This window comes from Pleurodeles waltl, chromosome 6, assembly GCF_031143425.1.
Source record: "Pleurodeles waltl isolate 20211129_DDA chromosome 6, aPleWal1.hap1.20221129, whole genome shotgun sequence".
Taxonomy (NCBI): Eukaryota; Metazoa; Chordata; class Amphibia; order Caudata; family Salamandridae; genus Pleurodeles; species Pleurodeles waltl.
This window is the reverse complement of record NC_090445.1, coordinates 1,006,232,729-1,006,253,567: the sequence shown is the minus strand read 5'-3', so window position 1 is coordinate 1,006,253,567 and position 20,839 is coordinate 1,006,232,729. Positions and strand designations below refer to the sequence as shown.

Below are 20,839 nucleotides of genomic sequence, written 5' to 3'. Positions count from 1 at the left end.
CAGGTCCTGGGGGTGGAGAGTTCATTGATGATGCCGAAAAGCTCTTTACTGTTGGGAGCGTTGGCGTCAATGCGTTTTTTTAAGTGGGTCCTTTTGGTGGTGCGGCTCAATTGGTGATGTTTGTGTAGGGCATCCTTGAAAGCGATGTGGTTGGAGTTGGTAGGGTCAAGGTGCCCGGTTCTTTCCATTCCTCGACATAGCCGTTTGGATTCCCGTAGTTCTGGTGTGAACCAGCTGGCCTTGATTCTGTGGGAGGTGTTTTTTTTTTTTTTGAGCGGTGCAAGGGTGTTGGCGCAGTCTTCTATCCAGCGGTGTAGGTTGGTGGTGGTTGTGTTGGTGTCTGGGGTCTCAGGGGGTAGGGCCCGGGCGAGAGTGGAGGACAGTTGATCTGTTGATATTTTGCTCCAGTTGCATCGGGGGGGGTTGTGTGCGGTGGTGGTGAGTTACTGGTTTCTGGTAGGAGAAGTGGATGCAGCAGTGGTCTGTCCAGTTGAGTTTGTGGTGTGGCTGAAGGAGACGTGGTTGCTGGCTGAGAAGATGGGGTCGTGTGTGTGGCCTGCGGAGTGGGTGGGTGAAGTGACGAGTTGCTTGAGACCGAAATTGGCAAGGTTGTTGATTAGGTTGGTGGTTTTGATATCGTTGTTATTTTCTAGGTGGAAGATCAGGTCACCTAGGAGGATGTAGTCTGTTGAGGTGAGGCCTTGGGAGCTGATGGCGTCGGCAATGTCGTCCCAGAACTGCAGTCTGGGGCCAGGGGATCTGTAGATCAGTGTTCCTCTGAGTGTGTTGTTGGCGTTGATGTAGATTTTGAAGTGGAGGTGCTTGGCGGAGTTGATGGTGTTGTGGGAGTTGGTGGAGACTCTTATGGTGTTTTTGTAGACTATAGCGATTCCTCCTCCTGGTCTGTTGCTTCGGTCTCTTCTGGTGATCTTGTAGTTTTCTGGTATGGCTATGGCTACTTCTGGTTCCGATGCCAAATTCATTCAGGTTTCGGTGAGGAATGCAACGTCAGGTGAGTATGTGGTCAGTAGGTCCCAGAGTTCAATTGTATGTTTGTGGACGGAGCGGGTGTTGAGTAGGATGCATCTTAGGCGGTTGTCTGATTTGATTTGGAGTTTGGAGGTTCGGTTGCAGGTGAAATTGCAGGCTTTGCAGGAGAAGGGTCCTTTAGTGCGCGTTGGTGTGGCCTGGAAGCAGATAGAGGAGCGTCCTGGATTAAGGGCGTGGAGTTCGTTGGCAGAGTAATGGTGTTCGGTGGCGCAGGGGTGTGTTGACCAGTGGGTCTGGCGCTGGGCACGGACTTGACGCGAACGGGCGCAGACGGGCTTGCCTTTGGCATGCTTTTGGCGCACCAGCGGAGCGCCTGCGCTGCGGCCGGCATAAGAGGGGAGGTGGGAGGGAGTGGCAGCTGGGAGGAGGGAGGGAAGCCTCCAATGGGAGTGCGTGGGGCGGGGCAGCAGGAGTCAGAAGCGGGAAGCTCCGATGAGGATGGAGGGGGGCGTGGCCACTGGGAAGCAGCGGCAGGAACCTAGAGGGAAAACCCAAGAAAGGAAAAAACACTCAAGTAATGGCAGCACCTACCGGAGCAGTGGCGCGGAGGGAGGGACCTGCCTGCAGTGATGCAGGGTCAAAGGTCGCTGCTAACCTTGCGCTGCGGCCGGCATAAGAGGGCAGGTGGGAGGAAGTGGCAGCTGGGAGGAGGGAGGGAAGCCTCCAATGGGAGTGCGGGGGCAGCAGGAGTCAGGAGCGTGAAGCTCCAAGGAGGAGGGAGGGGGGCGGGCCATGGGGAAGCAGCAGAGTGAACCTACAGGCAGTGGCGAGGAGGGAGCGACCTGCCTGCAGTGATGCAGGGTCAAAGGTCTAACTGACTAACGGTTACAATAACGAAAATCAGACATCACGGTACCAATACACAAAGGCTCAGTACCCAGTAGAAAAAAAATGTTCTTTATTTTTTACCCTTACAAAGAGCATTTATCTCTCATGGGTATGTACTACAATTTACCAAATGTTTACCGGTAAAGTAAAAATCCTGATTTGGGATCTTTTGAAGCAGGAAGCCTATACTATGGAAGAAATAGATGGAAATCTGTTGTTGACGCTTAGCCTATCTTCAGATATGCTTTGAAATTTGCAGCTTAAGCGGAGGAGACTATATAATTTTTTGTTTGGCATTATCCAAAAATTTGAAAACTCCTAAGGATATATATTTTTTTCATAATGGAATCTATACATTCATAACACACATTATACTCATGCAGCTCATACTTATTGGACTTCAGTTACATTTTGTGAATTAGGCACACTTTACTTTTGCATAAATTGTGTACCTATGTAGCAGGAAGACTTCATTCTCTTTTCAGGAATGAGCACCCAAGAATCTTTGTAGGAGATAATTCCCATCGATCAAGAAACAGCCACCAACGATACTCTGAGTTGGTTGCTCTTCTTGATCAATGAACAGGTAACAAGGACTGCCTAAATGAGTGTTGTATTTGACTAAACAGGAACCAAAGACATTGCAACTGATGATTGCTATTTATCAATAAATAGAAACTGAGCAAGTTTTGGGTCTATTGCTGAGCAATATAGAGATAACATACATCTTCCCTGATAACAATTGCTCCTGAACATTAACGAACACCCAAAGATATTTGCCACTTTATTTCCCTTCAACTGAGGTTTAGACTTTTTATAGGTTTCCCTCATGTTATTATACCTAGAGTTAGTTTGTGAAAGTAATTTAGCATTCGGAGGTATTCAGATCCTCTTCGCTCCGGGACATCGCGTAAAATGTATAGAAGCTTAAACTTTATTCTTTGATCCAGTAGATGAGACAGAGGGGTTCTTTGAAAGCTGGATTGCTGTGATCTGACTTGTATAAACTGAGACGCCGACTTGTGTTTCCTTGTGAGTAAACAGATTGTGAAAATATATTTTGCAGAATCATTGACTCTAAAATGTGGACTGCCAAATTCCTAAATCCAGTGAAACTCACTATGTATACATTTTATGACCAGGATAGTTTAGTACTCTAACTTCTGTTCTATATGTAGGGACTAGTAGTTGACAGTGAAATAAGGCGCAGATCAAAATCCTTGTAAGGCAATATTGAGGTCAAGATGAAATTTTGGCTTTGTTTTTTACTCTATGGGGCTACTTTAGACATTGGCGGACAATGATCTTCATAACAAACATGACGGAGTACAATGTCTGCCAATATGACGGTCTGCCCACCTCATTTAGGCCCGTATTTATACTGTTTTAGCGCCGCATTTGCGTCGTTTTTTGACGCAAAAACGGCGCAAACTTGCAAAATACCATTGTATTTTGTAGGTTTGCGCCGTTTTGCGTCAAAAAGCGGCGCAAATGCGGCACTAAAAAAAGTATAAATACGGGCCTTAGAGTCAGAGAGAGACGGTAAGGGGCGTATTTAAAAAATCTATAGCGCCATATTAGCATCATTTTATTTTTTTACGCTAAGGTGGCACAATGAGGCCAATATCCTAGCACCATTTTTACAAAGTGGCGCAATGCATACGTTGTGCCACTGTGTATCCTTTGTGCTATATTATGCCTGCCCCAGGAATAATGTATGCAAAGGGCGCGTACCCACAGTGGGGTGTGCCACTGTGTATGCTTTGCACTATATTATGGCTTCACCAGGCATAATGTATGCAAAGGGCTCGTACCCTCGGTGGGGGGGTGGAAAAATGGCACAAGGAAATCAAGGAACTCTAAGAGATTTCCTTGCGTTATTTTGTACGGCTTTTTTAATGCCTGCTCAGAGCCGGCGTTAAATAGAGCCCTTCCATTATTTATAATGGAAGCCCCTATGCACTCTGCAGGAGTAGCACCAATATTGTGGCTCTACTCCTGCAGAGTACATCAATAGAATCATAAAAAAATATGCTATTGCTCCCTACACTGCGTGATGGTGCCCTGTATTTTAAATACAGCACACACGGTGACGGTAGGGGGGCGCCACTAAGTATTCTGTTAAGGGAGCCCCAGTTGGCTCCATTAACAGAATACTTCCTCAGATGGCCTGACGGAGTTGGAGCAAGGACTTTATTTTGTCAGCCCTATTTAGGGCAGACACTGTGAAGACTTTTTTTGTTCCTGTCTGTCACCACCAGGAAAAACTTGCTGATAAGGCACATGAAAAACAACTCCCAGTGAATGCATCAAATAATATGGAGTTCAAAGCAAGTCAAAGTCATAAAAACAAGAGGATGAGCTAGCATGGAGTTGCCTCAAGTGAAAGAGTTAATTAGAGTCAGTTCTCCCATAGAGTACCCTAAATCTCCTACTCTGCTCAAAACTGCATCAAAAAATGGACAGAGCATTTCTGAACTGTAATCTACTTTGCACTAGTTTAAATCACACTAAACTAATATTTTCTACACCTACAGACAGCTCCCATAAACCGATCCAATCAGTGAAGCGTAAAATGATACAATTGCAGCCTCATTAGCTTGTCTGGGACTTCCACAATACAGCATTTGTTAGCATCCCTCAAACTTACATTATCTGCAACAAAATGAGGTACATGGACTAGCCTGTACACTGCAGGTGTGTTTGTGACTATGTAACCTCTTAGAACATTCCTTGATTATCACATTGAAAAGTGAATATTTGACATTGAAATGGAAGCAAAGAAGCACTGCGTCCAATAATTAGGACATAAGCTTCTTCTACAAATAAAGTAATCATTTCAGAAGCAAGATGGCACTAAGGTTAGACATTTTGTGAAAACAGACCTGCAATGGCAATATAAACTTGAGTAAACATGCATTCGTTTCTACTGTTTACACGTGTGTCACTGAGCGTTAATGTTGATTTAGTGCAAAAGCATTTAATATTTAATAAACTCTTCAAGTGCTTCTTCTATTTAAAAGATTAAGCACTGACTTGACATATCGTTATTGACCTCTATTTGTGGCTGGTTGAGTCTGGAAATTTTAACTCCATGTCACCTCTCCATTAAGCCTTACACTGCTCAACCTCCTGCCATACGAGTTCCGGACCCACTGACTGCAAAAGTTTCCTCATAGGCCCCGACTACAAATTGGATCATGGTACTGGTGCGAGGCAAACTTCGTGCTTACCTTTACCGTGCAGTAACACCAACCCAGTACCATAAAATTATGAGCTAGGCATCTTGGAATGAGACAGGCACGGAAATACTGAGCGGAATGCTGCACCTATTGTGTTCTTCAAAGCGGTTTAACGCAACATTTGCTAGCCCCTCTAAGCAATGTTCTCGAGCCATTAAAGCACATAATAAAACTGAACACTCATAAAACTAGGCAAAAAGGATGATAACATGTTTTTTAAAACATGTCAAATACAGTTCAAATGATCACGAGAATTCATAAGTTCATAAATTCATGTGCATTAATGCACAACCCCATAAAAACGTATGGGCATCTCTGCACAACCCACAGAGTGTAAAACTACTACACAAAAGTCCGGATCACACAATTTCTAAAAAGGGGTAATACATCCATATAAAATCACATTTTGAGCAGACATTGGGATTAACTCATAAAACACCTCCTTAAATAAAATATGTAATATAATGAAATAAGGTATAATACATGGGGCTTACCATCAAAAACACCACAAGAAGGGTCAAAACAAGTTATACTCCGGGCAACTTCCTTGAAAAGTCAAGCTGCAATAGGTCTCGTTGGTCAAGCCAAATGTAGACCAATTGGGTGCAATCAGACAAACAACAATACATAGATGAAGAAAGGGAAAACTTTTTAGGGCTCTTAAGGGGGCTAGGCCTAAGGTCCAATCATCAGCTCGTTCCTACAATCTCCTCTTATGAGCTATTAAATTACCAATCATAATTAATTAAAATGGAATATGTTAAAAGCAAAAAGAACTATTCGAGCACAAGGGCCCAAAGCACAAATGCTGTTTGTTGTCCTGATTTTAACACTGTAAATAGTGATAAAATCTGATTTTAAAGATATCGTAATTAAAACCATAAAATGGAGACACTAAATAGGAAAGAAGCCTCCCCAAAAGCAAGCCCAACTATGAGTCCTCAGTGATCCTACAGTCCAACATAATGTTAGAAATCTGACACTGAGATAGCCCTGAGACGAATAGACCAAGCTGATGTTAGGAACTTGGTTACCGCACTTACAACCAGGGTAGACGAATCATATTTACATATTCTGTAGGCATTAGCTCGGTCATATAATAGCAGAGCTTTGCAAAGAGGAATGATCCATCTTCCCTTTGGGTTTTTATACAGAGGACAGAAGAATAAGACGTGTTCGATAGATTCCTCACGTGTGTTACAGTGTAAACATTTATTGGCCTCTGAACTATTTTACGCCCAACGGGCAGTGAAACTATTAACTGGTAAGGTTCCATATCTGAATTGAAGGAAGAGGACACGTGCATGGGCGGGTACGACCAGATCCAAAAATTGCTCAGGCCTTGGCTCTTGTTTGACCATCAGGAACTCAGATGTCAATCGTCCCACCCCATTGCTATGGAGGATCTCCTCATTGGCCTTCTCCCAATACCTTTGCTTAACTAGTGGGATGGCATTGGTGGGAATCAACTCCGGCCTCTTCCAAAAAAGGGGGAGAGCCAGTTTGTCCCAAGCCAATTTCATCTCCCTTAACCAGCTAACGTTTTTCCAGTTACACTGGGTCTTTGTAAGATCTTTGATTGCCTCTCGGAAGGGAGCCAGTTTTTCCTTTTTCCATATGCAGATCCAATATAAAAGGGGTTTCAGGCTTGCTATATCTTAATGCTGTTTGTTCCAAGATCAAATCTAAGAGGGATCATCGGAGTGCCCTTCCCCAGCCTAGTTATAAACCTAATAAAGTTATTCTCTTTCATTTGTAGGGCATCCAGCTACCTATGAACCCCCCAGAGCTCTGCCCCATACAATGCTGCACCTCGGATTTGAACTTTAACTCCCAGTGTGTTGGGGCCATTTAAAAAAAAAAAAAAGGAAAATCCCGCTTTGAGACTTTGGAGTTTTGTACTTTTTTTAAACAAAAAACGTTTTTAAAGTTTGACAGTCAGCCATCATGGTTGATGGTACCATCAGTCAAACTTTCCAACATTGAAAGGAACTGCCATGACTGTGTGTCTACTTAACAGGCTGGTGGACAACACTTAAAAAGGGTACCACTGGAGGCACTGTAAAAACAAATGGGAGAGCCGTCTTGTTATAAGGGGGTGGAAAATAGGGACTAGAAGAGCAAAAGATGGCTATATGCTCTTGTCTTAAACTTGCCAGGATCTTTTTTGATATGTAGTTATTCCTTGTAGTGGCACCAACTCAAGTACTGAACCCTTCATAAAAATGTATTTCTTTTTTTATATCAATTTGGTTTTGTATAGCATGAACCAGACCTGAGAGTATCTGAGCTTTTTATATAAGAACAGTTACAATACATAAGCACATACGTAACTTTCATTACAAAGTATTGGGGACACCAAGTGATAGTTACAAAATAAGACACACAACAACATATTTAGTAAAATACTTCCTCTGCCTACAAGATAGCCTAATTTATACTTTGGTGCGTCTGGTTATATAGTCTGCCACTTCAATAGGTATTCTGTTCTCATTCATCTGAATCCTCTTACTGTGGGAACAACAGTGATCCCAATAGGAGTAGAAAAAGTTATGCTCCCCATTTCATTGGTTACAGGCAATCTCCTTGACACAAGTTAATTGTTGTGGAATATCTTGCATCCCTGACTGCTTTCAGATAGTTTCTAATTTAAAGAAGTAAAGGATTATTTACTAAGGTTTTATATGGGCAGTCGTGTGGTGCTATGCAATGCAAAGCATCGAGTCAATTTATTTACTATTATAAAAACCTGAGCATGTAGCACAAAATTGTGCAGCATTATGCGGGAACCTGCACAACGCTGTGTAAATAACTCCCTAATACTCTTATGAGTTGGAAGCCAAAATGAGCCCCGATATTACCAACATGGTAGACATGTTATTGAGTGCAAAATTGCTGGCAGACAAAGAGGCCAATTGAACTGATAACATAACAGACCTCTGCTACCTCCAGAGGACAAGTTCTCAATACTGGGCCATTAAAGGTGACATGGGAGATCTTCCAATTCCACAACCCCTACAGTTTATCCACTGGCATGTCTGTAACAGTTGTTAGCTTTGGAATCCATGTGGATGAAACATAGGAAGGCACGATCTGGCTAACTGGCCATGAACACCTCAGAGGCTTTTCATAATCTTTGGTGAGGTATGGTGGAAGAGGAGACACAATGGTATTGCCGGCCATCAGGAAGCTCCAGGTCCTAGTTCCATGGCCCGGCTTTAGCAGGTCCCCAAGCAAAGGTGAGTTGTCCACAGCCTAGAGAGGGTCCTGTATGCATGCAGCTGCCCCATGACGCATACATGGTGACACAGAGTATTTACCCAAAAGTCGTCCATTGCCACTCTGGTGCCCCTGGGTAACTCCCAGGAAGCAATTCATAGTTTGGAGTCATTGGGAGCAGTCCAGGATCCACAGATCAGCAAGTGGCTAAATGGAGGCAAGATGTCCACAGCCCGAGATTCACCCAAACTTAACAACAATGAGAATCCATTTACACAGCCATCATACAATGGAGGAAGGCAATCTCTCCAAATGAATGGGAGCAAGTTCCACCTGAAAGTGGTGTAGTAATTATGACAGTTTTACAGGAACATCATTGCGAAAACTTGATTATCGCACAACCACGAGTTTCCTATTTGGTGGGTATTTGAAAGGGGACATTCTGCTTTTCAGAGACCATTAGTCTTTGCTCGTTGCGTACTAGTTTGCAGGTATTAATGATCTGTTTCAATTTCCTAAAAACAAATTATAGCATAAAATTATCTACAGCTCCAAAAACATGTGCTTATGAATTGTACAGAGCATAATACTTAAGATTATTGTCAATTAAGTAAAATTTACCACGGTAGCACATTCATGCAATAACCCAGCCTTTAAGAAAACACAACAAATCCAACAACAGAGAAACTAAACGATGGACTACCCCCAACATACATTGAGAAATACCACATGATGAAGGCACGGTAGATAACAAATGAAAATACCCTATTAGAATGATCCTAAATATCATTGGAACATAATAATCTTTATAAAATCGTAAATTTATGATAAAATGGAAGTGAGGTTTAGGATGTTAACAGAATGCAATATGTAAATTGTATATATTTCCTAGAATGAAGAAGATTGTTCAGAATTCCCTCGTTGACCCAGGTTGGCCCAGACAGAATATTTGTGCGATATACAGTGTTACTCTCCTTGGTCAGCTTTTTTACAATGGCATTTATGGAGTGATTTAGAATAAAGGTATAGTATGTTAGTCCCTCCTCCTGCCACCGCCCTGCTGGGGGCAGATATGCATCGGGAGAGTGTCTGCATCACTTGCTGTAATTCTACGTCTACACAACTCCGAAGTGGTTACTGCAATTCACTCCAAGCTTAGAGATATCAATGGAGGGACAAAGGGTGGCAGGGCGCAGGACTACATCCCATCCCACCAGCCCTAATCCTTGACGTTTTACAAGTTTATGGCAGGGAGAGTAAACTGAGTCCACTCCTGCATGCATACCCAAGCAAAGGAGGAGTACCCCCTGGTGGTGCAACAGATATGCTTTTTGAAAATGCTTCCACAAGCCAGGTCACGATTATCAGGCCAATGTCATAGAGAGGCAGATATTCTGACATCCAGGAGGCAAAACATGGACTTTCTGTAAGTGCTACTTCTGTCTGGTCCTTACATTTATGTCTTCAGCCTCCGAAAAAAAGATGCTGAAGATCTGAGTTGAGCCTCCACCTAATGGTGTATCGGTTGTGATTTGAAAATAACTTGCAACACGGTGGACAATTCCCCTACTCTGTTAACTACATTTAACCTCAGCCAAACTTAGCTCTTCAATCTGTTGAAGAAATTACATTTCTCAAGTTGTCTATTGGATGATGGATTCTCTGCAAAACAAGGATTTCTTCAAACCTAGACTCAGAGGTACACAAATGCAGGAGTGTGCTTACATATGTCGACTCATGAATTCAAGCAGTCTGTATGAAGGACTTTAGATGGTTTGGTTCAAAGTTAAACATAGACATTGATATAGCTTTTCTCTCTGACTACTGGATAGCACTTGTTAAGGTGGTAGTCTGATGCAGGAAATATATTTGTTGATTTATTGAAGGATCTACGAGCCTCAAACAGTTAATGGAAGTAATGGAAAGTTTAGTGAACGAGAGCAATAACCTGTTGAGCTTGTAACCTAAAATATTATTTTATCTGGAAACTGCAGCCCCTCTGCTCCACAGCTGTTATAGTCCTAAAAAAGTAAGGATTAGTGCATTTTTAGGTCTCTTTAAGTTGCTCTCAGGAGTGTATTTTTCCTTGTTCAAGTGATTGGGCAGGAGAAAGAGGCAGATAATCATTCTGAGAGAGAACTACTTGCTTTATGCTGAGTCAGAAGTCCCATTTTGACCTGGATTGCATTGAAAGGTGACCCGGTAATGAAGAGGGGGTTTCAGGTAGTAAACAATGGGAATATGTCTAAGAAGGAGGAGGGGCAGAGATCTAGCAGATGATTAGAGGACACTGATTACAGGGATACCAGAGCTAGGTCCTTATACATATGTCTTTTATGTAGATGGAAAGCCACTAAACAGGTTAGATCCTGTGCACTAGAGGTAAATTTGCTACACCTGGGTAGCCTTCACATGAGTGAAAGCCTCTGCTCTCCAAACCAAATGAGACCAGGATCTACAAGTAAACTAATAAGACTAATCATTATAGGTCTGGTACTAGAATGGCTGACTTCATAATTCTGTCATCTAGAGCCTACCTAGTGACCACTTGCAGCAGATGCTCTGGATGATCACCTGATATTACCTTGCTGCAGCACCAGTCCTGAATCCTAATAGTAGTTTAACATGAGGGCAGTGCTTAATTTGAGCCGGTGGTTGCAGGTGGGGCTCACTGGTAGTGACAGGCACTTATTTTTCCTCACCAGACTTTGACCTAGAAAAAGAGAGAGAATAAATAAAAAAGGAGCAGAAGGAAGAGAAAGGGAGAAAAACAGTGACAAGGGAAGAAAGAAAGGATGGAAATAACCTTCAAGAGTGAACTAAAGGGGCAGGAAGTGTCTGCTGGTAGAACAAAGCAGCATGAACTGTCATCAGAACTATGGATCCTAGGTACTTGGCAGTTCCGACATTCATGAGCAATGGCTGCGTGCTTCTGAGAGAAACTTTGGGCATGCATTATTTTATAAATTAACCACTGCTTGTGAGTAACATCTGTCTACAAAGCAAAACAGAATGTGAATTATAACTGTGCCCCCAATTAGATGGGCTAGGTCTGGACAATACAGAAGTCAATGGTGGATTGCTCCTTACGTTTATTATCATCTACTTCAGTGGCTCAAAAGGAGACCCAGCCGACCAATTAATAAGAACACCACAGTCATGCCACACCTAGTATAGAATCTAACTATTCCACCGTTTGGGGGAACATCAGTCTCCACTGGTGATCTCACAATGAAGAATAATCTTCAAGTAGAGCTAAGATCAGCAAATTGTCAAAATGCTAAAAATTTGCCATTGTGATCCATCAGTCTGGCCTCAATGGCAATCCAGATCAGTTTTTAATGTGCAGTGATCTATCATAGCAATTGCATGCCAAGGCGCATAAGAGCTCAACAAAGACAAACTATAAACTAATAACATAACATGCCATGGTTACATATCAAGAATCAGACCAAAGTGTTTTAATGTTTTTAGATGCGACACCTGAACAAAAAAAAATATTATCACTTGGCCCAAGTTTATATGCAGACCTGTTTTTGCTCAGTTTTCAGTGTGTTATGTCCTGGACAATTGCATAGCATACATTCCACCATTGGCAGCTTCCAATGTAAGAAGGTTTCTGATCATGCTAGTAATAATGTGCAGTCACTCAACTGGGTGGCTATGTTTAAATATTGGATAAAGGGTAGTTGATTGTGGTGTCTGAGGGATGTGGCCTGAGGGCTTGAATAATTACTTATGAATCTTGGGTGACATAACATTGCTTAGCGAATTAAGCTAAACGTTTTGCATTTCTTGTCACATGCTGTTGAGCACCATGATAGTCTACTCTAGGCCTCATTATAAGTAGCCTGTTAATTATCCTGTTAACTTTGGTCTGCTGGAGTTACCAATAGCAGGGACAACTGATGACCATGAAGGGGTGGATTTATAGGGGATTACAAGAGAGGCCATGAGGGTCTCCTTAGAAATGAGCAATTGCTGGGTTAATCATTACACCTGCATCCAATTCCCCTGATAATGCCTCTTTTCTCTCCAGATTTTCACACACCCATTTCAGCAGCCATTCTCTCCTTGTGAAATGAACAGATCTGCAATGTTCACATGCATACCATAGTGCCAATGTGACCTGTAACAGCTGATATTAACCCCATTGTGATTAGGAGGGCACTCAAAATGAGGGCCTTCTATGTCGTATCTTATCAGTTAGGAGTTCTGTACCATGTGTTTTGTTGAAGATTTGTGGTAGTTCCTTCTTTATACCAGAAATGATTTCCTATCATCAACACATCTAGAGGAGACATTGTAAGCAAGCAAGGTACATGTCCATACTAATAAAACTGCAAGTTAAATGGATACCTGGTTGTCGATTGGGTGGCAGAAGGAAATGAGTGTTACTTGTAACTCAATGAAACTGTGTTGATTTGCCACGGCTTTTGGATGGACACATTCTCAATAAAGGTATGTCTGTTTGAATTTTTAGTTACTGACCTTTCTCATAAATAGCCCCCCCCTAAGAGAGGCCAAACTTTAGTCTGTCTTGGCAGGCCATGTGTAGCACTGTGTGCTATGATAACTTGTTCAACCGTGTTAATATTTCTTTCATCCAAAGCAAGCCTGTGAAACTCTCATTGTAAAGATCAATGTATGATCCCAAATCCTTGCAGGTACAAATTATTCTTGTTCCAAGGAAGAGAAACGGGCATCTTTATCAAAGAGTTGTATTGCTTGTGCAAGAGTGACGCAACTCTTAAGTTAGATTTATCAAGCCACTTAAGGTCACCTTGTGCCACCTTGCCTGGCTTGATAAATCTAGAGCACTGCAAGGCAGCACAAATCACTGTGTTCATTACTGTGCCCTGGGAAGGCGTTCTATGGGTGGGGCAAGGATGTTCCCACGCATCCACCCATAGATTTTGGTGCATTCACAGATTTACAGTTATTGGTAAACCTAGAAATGTGTCAAAAACCTTCTGCTTTCTGCAGCACACATAGAAAGAGGAAAATGCCTCTCAGGATGGTTTTTGTGCAGGAACGTGTCCCTTCCTACACAGAAACAACCCTGCTTACAACACAGGCACCCTTGCACCGTGGTGCAGAGGTGCCTGCGTTGGTGCTAGGCAGCACATTGTGCACCAGCGCTGGGAAATGCCAGGAATGCACCGTACAGTGTTAAGCCCTGCCCTTCCCTTATCACACAGCACTGCAAGGGGACTTGCTGCGCTGTGTGATTTAATGATAAACATGTCCCAAAATGCATTGGCCAGATGATAATTACAAATTACCTAGAGGTGGAAGTGTGGGGAGGAGCCATGAAATAATTAGTGCACCAAGTGAAAGTAGAGGCCGGGCTCAATAATTACCTCTATTTTTAAGCTTTTCCCTTAGAAACGGCGCATAAAAGGGAGATTTTGGTGCTTTCCACGCCAATGAAGAGTTATTTGGAAAATTACAGTGTAGCAGATTTTATCACACCCAATAATTAGCAACTGCATTTACTCGGCTACATTTAAAATTATGGAATTGTCCAGTCCATTTGTAATCAGGGCCTCGTAGGGGCATCTGTGGAATGCTGGTATTAGCAATGCAAATTTAAACTCTTAAATTGTTGACAGGATCTGTGTGCTCTGTGGGTGGGTCTGAAGTTAAAGGGGGTGGGGGGTGCTGAAAGCTAAATGTCTACTGGCGCCGAGCACTGACAGCTAATATTATGTTAGGATATGTTATTTGTATTTGTAGAGCCAGACTTACGCACAACTTCTTGGTACTACAGATAGCACAAATTAAGATCTGCCAATAGGCAGGAAATAATTATTTATTAAAAAAAAGTACGAAGTCGGGCCGTTACGCTCATCGAGGAGTTAAAGAGTTCCAGAGATTTGCGGCTGGAAAGGGAAAATCGCAGCCACCAAACGTGGCGGCTGTGGTTCTTCGAACTGGAGTCCAGACCTCTAGGGGATAATTTTGCTGACCAGAAAAGTGGGAAGCTTTTCATGTCTATGCATGACAGTCTCTGTATTAAAAAGGACTCTGGAATGTGTGGGTAGCTAGATAAGAAATTTGAGAACTGATGTAATATGCGGCCTTATTGTTATGCCTGAAAAAACTCGTCTTTGAACGTATGCCCATATTTATTCTTTTTTTGCGCTGCATTTGCGCCACTTTTTGACGCAAAAGCGGCGCAAACTTACAAAATACAAGTATATTTTGTAAGTTTGCCCTGCTCTTCCCTCAAAAAATGATGCAAATGCAGCACAAAAAAAGTATACATATGGGCACTAGTATGTTAGTCAAACAAAAGTGAATCATACCAAAAAGATACACATGATCAGAACATGTGCTAGTAGGTAGACTTGCCACAGCTGAAACCACTTTTACATGGCGTATTCTCCAATGGACCATGAGTGCAATATCTACCATATGCAGATGATGGCTATTGTGTGGTGAAGCGGAGTTCATATACAGCTGTTCAGAATCCCAACATTGATTCCTAGAAAACAACGCCCACGACTGCAAATAACTTTTCAGCATCATAAAAGAACTCTCCAACCCAAACGCCACCGTCAACAACATTACCCCCTCCCAAGAACTATGCGACGCCCTAGCAACCGCCTTCCACTGAAAAATCACGGACATCCACGACAGCTTCAACTCCCCTCACACTCTGGACGCTCCTACCCCACCCACCACGAACTCCACCCGCTCCAGCCGACTGACCTCCTGGAACAGCATCAGCGACGACGAAACCCGCAAGACCATGAACTCCATCCACTCCGGATTATCATCAGACCCGTGACCACACCACATCTTTAACAAAGCAGACACAGCCATCGCACCACACCTACGGAAAGCCATCAACATTTCCTTCGAAACTGCAAGATTCCCGGAAAGCTGGAAACACACCGAAATCAACACCCTTCTCAAGAAACCAAAGGCGGACCCCAAGTACCTGAAAAACTTCCGGCCCATCTGTCTGCTCCCTTTCCCGGCAAGCGTCATCGAGAAAATCGTCAACACTCAGCTCACTCGGTTCCTCGAAGACAACAACATCCTCGACCCCTCCCAGTCCGGCTTCAGATGCCACCAAAGCACCGAAACCGCCCTCCTCGGCGCCACAGACAACATCAGAAGCCACCTCGACAATGGAGAAACATCAGCCCTCATCCTCCTAGACCTAACAGCCGCCTTTGACACCGTCTGTCACCACACCCTAAATTCCCGCCTCCATGCAGCAGGAATCCAGGCCCTCGAATGGACCGCATCCTTCCTCGCCGGCAGAACCCAAAGAGTCCACCTCCCCCCGTACCAATCCAAAGCCTTCAACATCATCTGCGGCGTACCCCAGGGCTCATCCCTCAGCCCGACGCTGTTCAACATCTACATGGCCCCCCTCGTACCAGTGGCCCGTCAGCACAACCGCAACATCATCTCCTACGCCAACGACACCCAACTCATCCTCTCCCTCACCAAGGACCCGCACACCGCCAAAACTAACCTCCATGAGGGACTAAAAGCCATCGCCGACTGAATGAGAGACAGCTGGCTAAAACTGAACAGAGGTCCTCATCCTTGGGTGCACCCCCTCCGCCTGGGACAACTCATGGTGGCCGACCACTCTGGGTCCCCGACCAACACCCACCGACAGCGCACAAAACCTCAGCTTCACCCTCGACTCCTCACTCTCCATGTCAAAGCAGGTCAGCGCCATCTCCTCCTCCTTCTACAACATCCTCCGGATGCTTCGCAGAGTTTACAAATGGCTCCCAACAGAAACAAGAAAAACAGTAACCCAGGCCCTCTTCAGCAGCAGACTCGACTACGGCAACGCCCTCTACACCAGTATCCCATCCAAACTCCTACAACGCCTCCAACGCATCCAAAACATCTCCGCCCGACTCATCCTCAACATCCCTCGCCGCTGCCACATCACCCCCCACCTAAGAGACCTTCACTGGCTCCCCGTCGACAAGAGAATCACCTTCAAGCTCCTCACCCACGTACACAAGGCACTCTACCACACCGGACCAACATACCAGAACAACAGACTCAGCTTCTACACCCCCACCCGGCATCTCTGCTCTGCAAACCCCGCCCTCGCCTCCATCCCCCGCATCCGGCGCAAATCTTCCAGTGGCAGATCATTCTCGTACCTCGCCGCCAAGACATGGAACACCCTCCCATCGGATCTACGACAGACCCAGGACCTTCTTTCCTTCAGAAAACTCTGCAAGACATGGCTCTTTGAGCAGTAGCAGCACTCTCCCCCCCCCCAGCACCTTGAAACCCTCACACGTATGTAGCGCGCTTTACAAATTGATTGATTGATTGATTGAAGGTGCACATCAATTTTGTCTAACCATGTTTCTTTGCCAATTGCCATGTCAATAAAGAGGTAAATATTCATGATATCACTGACTATACTCCACTCTAGATAAATCATCATCCTAGAAGCAAAGGTCCTACCCATGCCAATATGCCTACTCAGAATCTTTAAATTCGGAGTTCTGTTTCCAAATTTCAATGATTCGTTGCCCCATATTAAAGCGGCCTTTAGTTTAAGAGTTGTCTAGATTGCCCTAGCTGTATGAAAGAAGCAGATGAGTTTGGGTGGTGTAAGAGAATTGAGGGAGTAAAATACAGGTCTGTGGGGGCTGTTTGAACTTCTTATACTTGGTTTGTAAAATGACTCCCCGCAATGGAGAAAGGTTTCTCTAATTTTAATGTTTTTAATTAGGAACAGCTGTTGCTTGGACCACTCAAATTTTATCTTAGATAACTATTAACTAGCACAGGGTGATCACCAAACCTTCAGTTTCAGTGTTGTATAATAATAAGCACTATTGCTGTGTCTCCGGCCAACATGATGTCTTCTCAAAGGACTGATATATGGAAATATCCCATGCCAATTATAAACTATCTACCCCTACTCTAAAGATCAGCCATGTCAGAGCCAACTACGTCTTGCGCCCTTCCAAGGTAGATAAACTGAACTAGCGAAATTACACCATCTAGGGCTCTAATTATGAGTGCCTTGGGGTGGGTTTTGGGGGCGCAGAATCTTAGACAAATATTGCATCAAGAACAAATCAGAGACCCAGGTGTGATAATTGCCTTCATTTACGAGTTTTGCCCTTCAAAATGTTGTATAATTTGTGGATTTTGTTGATTTCTGCACCAATGAATACTACGGGGTGTAGATTACAGGGGTTCAGAGACATCTGGCATCCCACAATGGACTATACGCCCTGAGAGATGGACTTGCCCTGTTACTACTGCAAGCTTCAGGCACACACACACAGGGGTATATTTATACTCCGTTTGCGCCGAATTTGCGTCGTTTTTTTCGATGCAAATTCGACGCAAAACTAACTCCATATTTATACTTTGGCGTTAGACGCGTCTAGCGCCAAGGTTCATGGAGTTAGCGTCATTTTTTTGCGTGAACACCTTCCTTGCGTTAATGATATGCAAGGTAGGCGTTCCCGTCTTAAAAAATGACTCCGATGCATATGCGTCGTATTTATACTCCCGGGCAAAAATGACGCCCGGGAGTGGGCGGGTCTAAAAAACCTGCATTAGCGCCGGATTTTAACGCCCGGGTCAGGGCAGGCGTTAAGGGACCTGTGGGCTCAGAATGAGCCCAGAGGTGCCCTCCCCTGCCCCCAGGGACACCCCCTGCCACCCTTGCCCACCCCAGGAGGACACCCAAGGATGGAGGGACCCACCCCAGGGACATTAAGGTAAGTTCAGGTAAGTATTTTTTTTTTTTTTTTTTGTGGCATAGGGGGGCCTGATTTGTGCCACCCTACATGCCACTATGCCAAATGACGATGCCCAGGGGACAGAAGTCCCCTGGGCATGGCCATTGGGCAAGGGGGCATGACTCCTGTCTTTGCTAAGACAGGAGTCATTTCAATGGGGGTTGGGAGTGAGAAAAAAAATGGTGCAAATCGGGTTGAGGCGATTTTTTTGCCTCAGCCTGACTTGCACCATTTTTGGACGCCCATACTCCATTTTCCCCCTACGCCGGCGCTGCCTGGTGTACGTCGTTTTTTTTCACGCACACCAGGCAGCGCCGGCGGCTAACGCCGGCTAACGTCATTGAATAAATACGGCGCCCGCATGGCGCTTCAGAATGGCGTTAGCCGGCGCTAATTTTTTTGACGCATAACTGCGTTAGCGCAGTTTTGCGTCAAAAAGTATAAATATGGCCCACAGTCACTTACTAATGAAAAATACAACTCTTACGTCCTTAGGCACATCAAAGAACTTGCTCAAAATCTCCAATATTGCTTCTGTAAAGTCATATATGACACGAGATCCGATCAAAGTTGCCCCACAATGTCATGACCTGGATCTCACCTTGGAACAAAACAAGCATGATTATTCCTACATCAACTGAACCGCGTTTTTAATTCTACACTCTGTACTGGTAGAAGTTTGTGTCCACAGTAATGCATATGCGTAACTGCTGACAATCCCCCACAGGCAATGGCAATCAAGGAGCAGATTGGCTACCCCGATTACATTTTGGAAGACCAGAACGAAAAACTGGACCAGGAATCCGCAAACGTGAGTAGTCATCCCATTCAAGAGTCAAGTGGCATCTGCGTGCACTTTTCTCTCCTTCTAATCACTCGGGAAAATGTTTTAAAGTATTTTCCCAGCAAATGAGTTCCTTTTCAGAGGTGGTTTGATTGACAGCACTTGCAGCGGTATGGAAGTAAGTGGTAAAATGTTGTTAAATTTTACTTCACTGTGTGCTCCTATTTTTTCAACTTGGTCATTTCAACTATGACTGGTTTATGTTGTAGATCCTTTGAAATAAGTTATTTATCTTAAAACTTCATTTTGATCACGCAAAACAGTTGCTCAGATTGTAGTTATTAGAAAGAAAATTGAAGTTGGTTGATTGTCCGCCAGATACACTAACTGAGTAACTTTGTTTGACACAGTGCTGTGCCAATCGTTTGTTCGGTTGTTCGCAGATGTGATTAATCAGGTCTATTAAGTGTAATTTTCGAGTTTGTGTATTGAAAACCATGCTTCAGCTGCGATGCGAAACATACGCTCAAGATTAATTTCGCTGTTTAGATGGTAGTGGTACACTTTATACAGGACCACTACATGAGTCCAAGCAGTAATGGAAGAGGACACAAGCCAAACAAGAATGACATTTTGATTTGATGGGATGCGTCAACACAACAAAGTTAGTTGGAAGTGAAGAATGTTTCGAGCAAGAACTCGTTCAGTCCCCTCAGACCAAGAGCCGGGTGAGGGATGTCCACCCATAATGTATAATTTTCCTGTAGCATTCCTGCAATTCAGAAAAGAGCTAAAGACCCACCGCATCAGAGGACACTACAGGTCAGCTAGATAGAAATCACCTCTGACAAATATCCTGCGTTGATGCTCTCTAGATATTCCTGTTCTATATAAATGCCCGTATATATGTATGTATATATACATATATACTCATACATACAGACCTACGGAACGTGGAGGTAAAAATGAGCCACCTTTCTAATGGCAAGTTTTCTGGACTCTTATGTTTGGTTTCAGGGCTCTAAGGAGGTCAGGGGCATTGAGGATATTAATCACCAGTCTTATTGCTTCTACAAGGCACACACTATACAGTAAAATGTATTTATAGATTTTAGCGTAAACCTGCTTTGTTTATTAATGATGAGGCAGGCAGCTAACGCTGCTAATACCAATTGATAACACCAGATGTTGAATCTGCATTGATTTCTCTTAACATCCAGCATATTTATTTCTTAAGTTATATAAAGATCCTCCCCCTGTTACAGGTCCCATAAAGTTGTTGGCTTGGGCGCTGCAAAATCTTATCCGGTGCCTTGAGGAATTAGTAATTCTATGTTTTACATCTTGCTCCTGCATTTCCTCTGCACACAACTAGATACAGCAGGAAGAAGACACGGGCATAGCTTGGTCAGTAAAATTGTGTGTTGGAGGGGCTTCAGATTTTCCAAAATCACGCTGGCATATAATGTTAAAATGCAATATGTGACAAGCAGGGTGCATGAGGGGGCATAAGAGGCAATGGAAAGGGAGAGGATTGCGGATTGGTAGTATTACTGAGAGAAAACATAGGGGCAGATTTAAGAAAAGTGGTGCTGCACCCGGTGCAGAGACACATTTCTTGCGCCCCTTAGCGCCCCTCTACCGCCACCATGTGTGCACCATATTTAAAATACGGTGCACCATGGCGCAGGGTAGGGGGCAATAGCGTCAACATTTTTGATGCTATTGATGTACTGTTCAAAATTTTGAAGCACTAACCCTGAACAGTACATAGGGGCCCATTCTAACCAATGGTGTGCCCCCTTTTAATCCCTGTTCTGGGCAGGCGTTAAAAGTAGCCACAAAAAATGACACAGAGGCCACTGTGCCATTTCTGCAGTCCCCCAACAGGAGAACACCCCTCTTTCATACATTATGCATGGCACATGCATAATGTGGCACAAAGCGTTACAAAG

General features: G+C 43.9%; 1 protein-coding gene across 2 annotated transcripts in view; it reads left to right on the top strand.

Annotated features, from left to right (window-relative positions):
- Positions 1-20,839, top strand: part of MMEL1 (membrane metalloendopeptidase like 1) — an 892,805-nt gene that overhangs the window by 813,712 nt on the left and 58,254 nt on the right. For both annotated transcript variants that reach the window (XM_069239922.1, XM_069239921.1), the window contains exon 15: positions 18,828-18,911. In XM_069239922.1, coding sequence (XP_069096023.1) covers positions 18,828-18,911 — 84 coding nt within the window. The remainder of the gene's footprint in view (positions 1-18,827; positions 18,912-20,839) is intronic.